Below are 8,601 nucleotides of genomic sequence, written 5' to 3'. Positions count from 1 at the left end.
GCCGGAACCCAGAGGCCCCAGCCGTGGGGGCGGCGGGGGCGGCGGCCGGCGGACGCGGGGGCGGCGGCGCGCTGGGCTGCTGCTGTCACAGAGACGCCCCGGGGGGGCGGGCAGGCGGGCAGGGGGGCGGGGAAGCGCCGGGGGCGCCGCCGGCATGGGCCCGCCGCCGCCGCCGCCGCTCTGAGCAGCGTCTTCCCGGCGGGGCGGGGGCGGCGCGACCCTCGGAGCGCGGGGGACGGCAGGCCCTCCGCGACATGTAACCATGGACTGCAGGACCAAGTGAGTGGGCGCCGGGAGGCCGGGCGGGGGCGGCCCTCCTCAGCGCCCCGGCCCTCACGCTCCCCGGGGCGGCCGGGGGGTCGGCCGGCCGGCCGGACAGCGCTAGGCCGCAAAGCCTGCCCGGCCCGCGGCCCCGGCCCGCGTCGACGGCCGCCCCGGGGAGCAGGGGCGCCGGCCCGCCGGGTGTGTCCTCCGGGGCCGACGGGCGCCGCGTCTCGCGGGCGTCCGCAGGGCGGGAGGGAGCGAGCCGTGAGGTGAAGCGGTTGTCACTCGGAGCGTCTCCCCGGCGTGCGGGGCACCCTTTCATTTTCAGCTGTGCGTGTGTCCGTTTGCTTCGGATGCTCTCTGCTTTTCAAATGAGATCTGCCTCGGAGGTGTGTTTTTACGGGCGCGGTGCTTGCAAAATGGTATCCCATGCGATGGTCGTTTTTTTTTTTTTTTTTTTTGATGTGCTTGCTGAAGTCCCGCGGTGGGCGTTTTTCGGAGGGAGATGAGGTCAAAAGCAGTTGGCAGCGCTGTGGTGATTTTGTTTGGGGTGCCCGAGAGGCGTGAGTTTTATATTTTTCTCCTGAAACTTTGCAGAGAATTCCGGTTTCTTCCCTTACCTCCTCTTTACCACCCCCATACCCCCCAGGAGTTAAAAAAAAAAATCATGTATATTTGTATTAGTGCCAGAGGCTTGTTAAATTTCACGGTTTCATTGAAATCAGCAATTTTTACACCTCAGAGAGATTCTAGAGAATATTAGGGAAATAGGAACATTTGTGATTTAGAATGATTTTCCTCAGTGTTTGACATCGTGGGGGCTGGGGTAAGTGATTGAAGAAATATGTATGGTTTTTGGCATTAATTGGATTATGAGGAAGGAGGTCAGCTGAGTCCAGATTATTCACATTGAAACAAGTTGATAGTGGGAGGGCTGAGGAAATGGGTGTTTGCGAATTAACTTACATGTCTAGTCACTTGTTTCTAGATTATCATAAATTTTTTTTTAAAAAAAATATTTATTTAGAAGCCAAACTCGCATGAGTTTCTTGAAGGAAGTATGTATTAAAAGCAGCCAGTGTACAAAGACACGAAGGTCTCCTTAGCAGTCACTGAAATATGTTAACACTTTGGTCACGTGGGCCTTGTGGTATCAGACTTGGCTTCATCTTTTATCTTCTGGCAGAAAGAGATAAAACGGAACTGTAATTTGAAAAAAAAGTGTCTCGATAGGTTTCAATTCGGTTTTTGAAATTAAACCAATTGAATAGGTTGAACGTCTGAGAACTCAGGAAAGAAGCGAACTTCTGAAGGCAGCAAGGGCAAACGCACTGTTCCTGTAGGGAAAATCTAACATTGAGGCAGATGTCCAATTTCCCCGCTGAGAATTGACATAAAACAAGGACTTTTTTGTTAGCCTTGGAGTCTCTGTAGAGTTTGCTACTTTCAATGTGCTTCAGTACAGTAGCTACATCTCAGGCAAAGTGTGTGCAAAGTGGCACAGTTAAGGAGCGTTATGAACGTTTTGGGGTGTCTGGAACGTGGCAGGTGGAGTTCATCATTTACGCTTAGATTGCGAATCCTTTGAAGAAGGTTTGGGAAGGAAAGTTAGAGACAGGAACATCCTGGCTTTCTGATTTGATTCAAGGAGATAAAGGCAGTGCTTTACATTTATCCAGCACTTAATGCTTTATGAGGTGATTCCATGTGTATTATTTGATTTATAACCCTCACAATTACTCTGTAAAGTGAACGAGGCACTTTATAGGTGAGAACACAGGCTCGGAGGTTCTGTGTTTTTTGCCCAAGTCTCAGAACTCCTAGACCTCAACTCTCTCACGTTGCTGAACTGGGAAGACACTTGCTCGTTTCTGCTATGTTGTGGTCAGATAGTCATGTGGGATCTACTGAGACAAGAACAAGATTGGTTTTTAGAGTTAAGAAAGTGTCCACATTGTACAGATGCTTATTTATTTATCATAGGAAATAAATAAAACAAAGTTCTTTCTGTTTCAGGGAGAATCCAGAAAGGACCTTTGATCTGGTATTGAAAGTGAGATGTCATGCCTCTGAAAATGAAGGTAGGTATGTTTTGTTGATTCTTAAAATGATTGAGTCTGTCAAAACAAGCGTTAATGTTGTAGACCGCTGGGACGTAATAGCCTCAGGATAATGATAGCGCTAAATGTGTTCTCTGCATCTACTGGCTCACGTTACTGGTAATAAAACAGATGCTAGGTCTTTACCTTGGGATTGTAGAAATCGTGCATGTTAATCTGTGAGGGTTAAATTTCGGGTGTTGTATGTTAAGGCCATGTAACTTACAACTCAGCTTTCCCATTGGTTGATAAAATTATCGTTAGTTTTTGTGGAAGGGCATGCCTTTTCATTTTCTTTCATTTGTCTTTGAAAATTTGGTTCCTTTTTTAAACATTAGTGGAAATTCTCCTGCCACTGCAAATGGGAGCCACACCAGTTCCCTTCTAATGTTTCCGGAAAGCAGACTGCGTAGGCCCTTCTGTCGGATTTACTCCAGTAGCATAGCACGTAAACAATGGTGCGACATTACTTGGAAGGGTTTTAGCTGTCAGTTCTATATAATTTCCTGAAAAGACAAGAACCCTTTAGTATGATGATTTTTGTCAGTTTTTCCCTAACTTTGTCATATGTACGTGTGTGGCGGGGAGGGGTGGTGGAAAAGAATACATAAGAGATCTGTCTTCTTGCTTATTTCCTTTTAGTGTGTCCTGTGTGATATGTTTTCATAGACATCTCCCGTGTATGATTTTACTTGCAGTGTATCTACTTAGGCCCTAGATAGCCTGATGATTAAGTGTGGGTTTTGTGGAGACTTAGCTGTTCGTTCTAAAGGCTTGGTGGAAGGTCTGCTGACGCTCTTAGTTCCAGAAGATGGCCAGCAGTTATATGCTCCTAAGCAATTTGGAGCTGCATACCTTAAAATAGAGGAGCCCAGCCCAGCTGTGGTGAAATGAGCATGAGTAATTTTAGGTAGGAAGTCACACACGCTCCTGCCTCCACCAGCCCTACCTGCTGTACTCCTGGCCTGTTTGAACAACAGCGGTGGTCTGGTTTGTCCCCCAACAAGGAGTGATCCTAGGTTGTAGGGAGCTTTTTCTGATTAAAAAGCTTATCTTTTGTTGTCCTGTATGTATTGAAGTTTGTCCACTTACATTCTTTTTGGGCCCAACCAAGTTCTCTTTGAAGACTCAAAAGGATACATTATTTTTTTCAGCTCCAATTTAAATCTATAGTGTATTTATGGTATGAATAAATCGTCAAAATACCCACCATAACATTAGCTAAGGTGGGTGAAGTAATGCTCACCTGATGTGTTTGTAAAACAGGCTAAATTCCTTTGGAAAACATGATTTCTCTGTAATTTTAAGTGCGTGCTAAAGTGATCTTGATCAAAGGATCGATCTGCATTGTATAACAGCTCATCTGTGGATGTGTCACAGAGAGTGTGACCTTTCCCTAAAAACTTCTGAGAGGTTTCCTCCTTCCTCCCTCCTCTGCCCTTGTGCATTTCCAGGAACTAGTTATTCCAGTTCGTATCTACTCCTGCTCTTCTTTTATTACCTTTTTGCCTTGTGTTGTTGTTACTGTTTAAATCAATGCTTGTTAGAAACCTCTTCATTTGTATTTTGACAGTTTATCCAGCATGGTGAAGTTGGAAATATAATAAATGGTTAAAATAAACACTTTTGGCCTCTCTCTATATAGGTTGCAATTAATCCATTCCATCCATGTTTTCCATTAATATGGCTGATTGGCAGCAAATTCTAAAGATTTTTTTAAAAAGCTAAACTCAGTTATGTAAAAAGCATTAGCAGCTTTTCTTTTTTTGATTGTGACTTAAATAGTACGAACATGACTAATGTTTTAGAGTCTACAAGTTATATTTTTTGTGCTCCAAAAAGTAATGCTGCTATATAACTGAAATCTTATGTCAAGTTGAGAGTTTGATGTTTATAAGTATTTTTATTAATTTTCTACTTTATTGATAAATATTAAAGGGAAAAATGTCCAGAAATCATTAAAGAAAGTTATTGGAATATTCCTACTTAACTGTCAGTAAAATCTATTTATTTTAATGAGTCTGATTTGTGCATCAGTTTGTTTAAAGTAGGATAAGGTTTTTTGCTAACATTGAATGAACACAGATGACGTTGTTATGTAGTAAAAGATTGGAAAACAAAATGTGTAAATTAGTATGCTTAGGGTACAAATATAAAACAAGTTTAAATAATTAGAAAATTTGATAGTTCATATAAGAGGAAGTCTAGAAGCAGGTCATCAAAGATCCAGATTCCCTCTGCACCTCGGCTCTGCCACCCACAGTAATGGTATCATTGGATGGCTTAGATTCCTGTAGTTATAGGATGGCTGTCAGAGAAGTTGGAACTCTCCTTTCTCCTTTACGATTATGGGGGTGACAGACACTGGCTTTTCATGGCACTCTCTTTAGAGCCAGAAATTCTTTTCCCAGAATCCCCCAGAACATTCCATCCTAGTGGCCCAAGTTGGCATGGGCCTGAGCTTGCCTAAAATATTCGTTGGTGGGGTAGTCGTAGAGGGGTGAGTAGCAAGATTATCACGATTGATTTACTGAACAACTGGCAAGGAGTAGATGTTGGGAACTCAGTTAAAATACTGTTTGCATTTTTCAGAATTTTGCTTTATTTTTTGAATGAATCATTTCTCAGAATACTGGTGTATTTTTTGATGACTATCTATTTGATCCTGTAGAAAATATGATGCTCAGGGTAAACTTGGTTTATGCTAAGATTGGTGATATTACATTAATATAGTTGGAATGTTTTTCTTGTTCACTTTTTAATAGAGAAATTCTAAGTTCTTTCGTTTATCGTGAATAATTTAGATCATAAATATCTTCAGAGACAAATTGTTATTAGCTAAGTTTTAGTTAGTGATTTGAAATGGCATTAGTTGAACTATAACTCAGTATAGCTAGTTCTGTAAGGTGATGATCTTCATCTGATCTGTTGCTATTTGGACTTATTTCAAAGGCATTACATTGATTTTCTGAAAACAATACATTTTAGAACACTGGGAAGTAGTTTCACAAGGAGGGCCCCACAAATTTCAGATTGTGTTTCCCTAGCACGTGCCTGTTGTGTTAGTAAAATTGGTTCTGGTGGTGTCCGATGGGTTGTTGGGGTGTCTTTTCTTAGATGTTTCCCTGGCAGGACTACTTCTCTAGCAACTTCTGCTCCAACTGTCCGAGAGTGAAGCACCAACATTTAGGTCTTAATGCTCTTCCTGGTAGGTTTCCAAGCTATTTGCTGTTGTGGCTCCTCTCTTTGCTGACTTTCTTGCTTCCCAGCAGTCAGGAAGTGCAGCCAGCAGTGTTGGCCTCTCCTCAATTCGAATAACAGGACTCAGGGTTGCCATGTTGTCCCTGCCGTCCCCAGAGTGATTCAGGATTTGAGGGACATGAAAAGTAGCTCTTCCTCAGTGGAAGATTAGAGATGCGTCTTCTCAGGGTTTCTCTTCCAGGCAATGGCCTTGGTACCCTAGCTTTCTCTTTTATGTTTTGTTGCTAGCTTATTCCAAGAAGTAGTAGTTGTAGTTAATAGTAGTAGTAGTAGTAGTAGTAAGTAGTGGTAGTAATTAGTAGCAGTAGTTATTATTAGTAGTAGTTAATAAGTAGTAGTGGTGGTGGTGGTAGTGGTAGTGGTGGTACTTGTAGGTAGTAGTAGGTGGTGGTGGTAGTAGTAGTAATAATAGTAGTAGTAGTGGTAGTAGGTGGCAGTAGTAGTAGGTAGTAGTAGTAGCAGCAGCAACAGGTGGTACTTATGTAGTACTAACTTTGTGCTATGCACAATTCTGGATATTTCACATGTACTGTTTAAGCCTCACTAAAATCCTATGAAATGTTTATCTTCATTTTGCACATGAGGAAACTGAAGCATAGAGAAATGAAGAGACTTGCCCAAAGTGGACTGGCTCCAGAGTCTATATTTTAATCTATTTCTTTTTAGTAAATTTAATGTTGTTTTTAAATCTGCTGCCTCTCATTGTGTAATGACCTCACATAAGCTCAGTGTCGCTACTTTATTATCATGTGAGGAAATACTAGAGTATAAACTACATGTGGTGCAGGTATTTTTTTTAAAACAGGAATACAGTGTCTTCCCTGAAATTAATGAATCGAGTGTTATTCCACATGAAATAATTACTGAGCTTTTTCCTTGTGGTTATTGATGCTCGCTCAGGAGATTCCCCTGTCTGCCCCTACTCTTCTCTTTTAGGATTTACATCTCCGTATTTAGTGACTCTTTGATTCAATAGTTCTAGCCATTAGTCGTTTTCAACACGTTTAGCAAATCTTGTTTTCTTTGTTCCTTTCTCTTTACCTAGAATAATTTCTCTTAGGAACAAATCCCTCTTTGCTGCCGACTTTCCACTGTTATCAGCCCATCCAACCCAGTATCACATTATCCATCTTTCTGATCTCTAGCTTGTGTTAACAGTTTAACTGCTTCTTACTCTTTTCTTAAGTTAGAACCTTACGCCAAAGAATCCTAACTTAGTATCCCCCGTGCTCTGCACAAAGGAGGTATTTCTAAGCTCACTTTTCTATTTGATAACTTTTCATCTGTAGGGATACTATTTACACAGAATCCACAGCATTTTGCTTCTGCCTGTATTTTAGCTCTTACTGTGTTCTTATACAGATGTCTAATATGATAATTGACAGACATAGAGATATGTCTGTATATTAAGACATATCTAAGTGTCTGTTTGCCGTGCCTAAAGTAAGCTCTTCAAGAACCGGGCCATGACTTATTAATTTGCATCCTTATAGAAAAGGTTAGCACAGTATATGGCATGTTTAGTGAATATTTACAGAATGAACAAAAGAACTTGGACCTAGGATAGTACCTGGCCATTGATCAAATGAATGTTGATTAGATTAATTCACAGAGAGCTGCTGGTTTTAGAAGTGGTCTTAAGTGTGTGCTGGCATGACAGTAGCAGGGGTGTTAGAAATACATGACCATATATATCTTGGACTGGGCCATTTTGGGGTATCCTGTGCTCAAGCTCTTCGCTTCAGGATCCACATCTGCTCTCCTCTCTTCTCACATCACAAGATTTATTGGGACAGTTGCTCTATGTGTATGTTTGTGGAGGCGACCTTTAAACCCATGTACACCCATCCACACACATCTAAAACCTAAAAAAATCCTAACATTTAGAAAGTAGAACTTTGATGAATCACGTGCACAATAAAGTGGTTTAGGAGACTTTACGTATTGCTCAAGGTGGAAGGAATCTGTGAGTAAAATCTGGTTACCGTGTTTTTGCTCTAGCTTTGTGTTCATGAAAGAACTCTTTCTGAGTCCCTCTCAATCCAGATGCATTAGGATAGATTAGAGTGATCTTGACTGAAAGTATTAACTTTACGTCCTAGGTTGTTAAGAAGACCGAAACTCTTATTTTCTCATCTTTGCTAATCGGGGACAAAATTTAATGTGTTCTCTAGAATAACCTTATCTTTGAGATGTGCCATTTTTTGTTTTACATGGAAAATAGTTCAGAATAGCCATACTTTTATTTTTGGCTGTGGTACATTACATCACCTTCCACATAGCTGCCTGCAAGTGTAAAAATCAAATTTCAGCATTCGGTATTTGTTGATAATTACTCTGATAGGGATGCTGCAGAGTTTATATTTTAGTTTTTTTTGGTTTTTCTTTTTTGAGGAAGATTAGCCCTGAGCTAACATCTCCTGCCAGTCCTCCTCTTTTTGCTGAGGAAGACTGGCCCTGAGCTAACATCCGTGCCTGTCTTCCTCTACTTTATATGTGGGACGCCTGCCACAGCATGGCTTGCCAAGTGGTGCCATGTTTGCACCGGGGATCCGAACTGGCGAACCCCAGGCCACCGAAGTGGAACATGTGCACTTAACTGCTGCGTCACCAGGCTGTCCCCTAGAGTTTATATTTTAATAGTTTGATTATAACTTGTTAGGTACTTCTATTTCACATGTTCTTTATTTTTGCTGCCTTAATCCAAGGTGACCTCTTGATTTCTCGTGTGAACGATTCTCACTGTGACATGTGGGAGGTGGTGCCTCTGTGTGGTCTCTTCATGGTGGTGTCCTCTCCACTGCTGTTTGACCACGGTGTTTTGCCACAGAGCCACCAGTTTGTTCTGGTTTTTTCTTGTTTTCTTGACTTTCAAGCTAACATGTTCCTGATAGACTTTCGATAATATTCTCTCCTTTGAAGGATTTTCTTATGCCTCCAAATTTTTGTTTTCAATTTGCAAGTCAGAGGACAGTAA

The 8,601-nt window shown here is 41.9% G+C and overlaps 1 protein-coding gene across 7 annotated transcripts in view; it reads left to right on the top strand.

Moving 5' to 3' along the window:
* The window catches only part of DENND1B (DENN domain containing 1B), a 244,776-nt gene that overhangs the window by 7,330 nt on the left and 228,845 nt on the right, over positions 1-8,601 (top strand). For 3 of the 7 annotated variants that reach the window (XM_046678991.1, XM_046678992.1, XM_046678990.1), the window contains exon 2: positions 2,281-2,345. In XM_046678991.1, the coding sequence (XP_046534947.1) occupies positions 2,281-2,345 (65 nt within the window). Of the gene's footprint in view, positions 1-7; positions 280-2,280; positions 2,350-8,601 lie in introns of those variants that run through there. The other 4 variants (XM_046678994.1, XM_046678993.1, XM_046678995.1 and 1 more) reach the window with 3 other exon arrangements.

The sequence above is a fragment of the Equus quagga genome, chromosome 12 (assembly GCF_021613505.1).
Source record: "Equus quagga isolate Etosha38 chromosome 12, UCLA_HA_Equagga_1.0, whole genome shotgun sequence".
Classification (NCBI taxonomy): Eukaryota; Metazoa; Chordata; class Mammalia; order Perissodactyla; family Equidae; genus Equus; species Equus quagga.
Note: the sequence above shows the minus strand (reverse complement) of the source record. Positions and strands in the feature narration are given on the sequence as shown.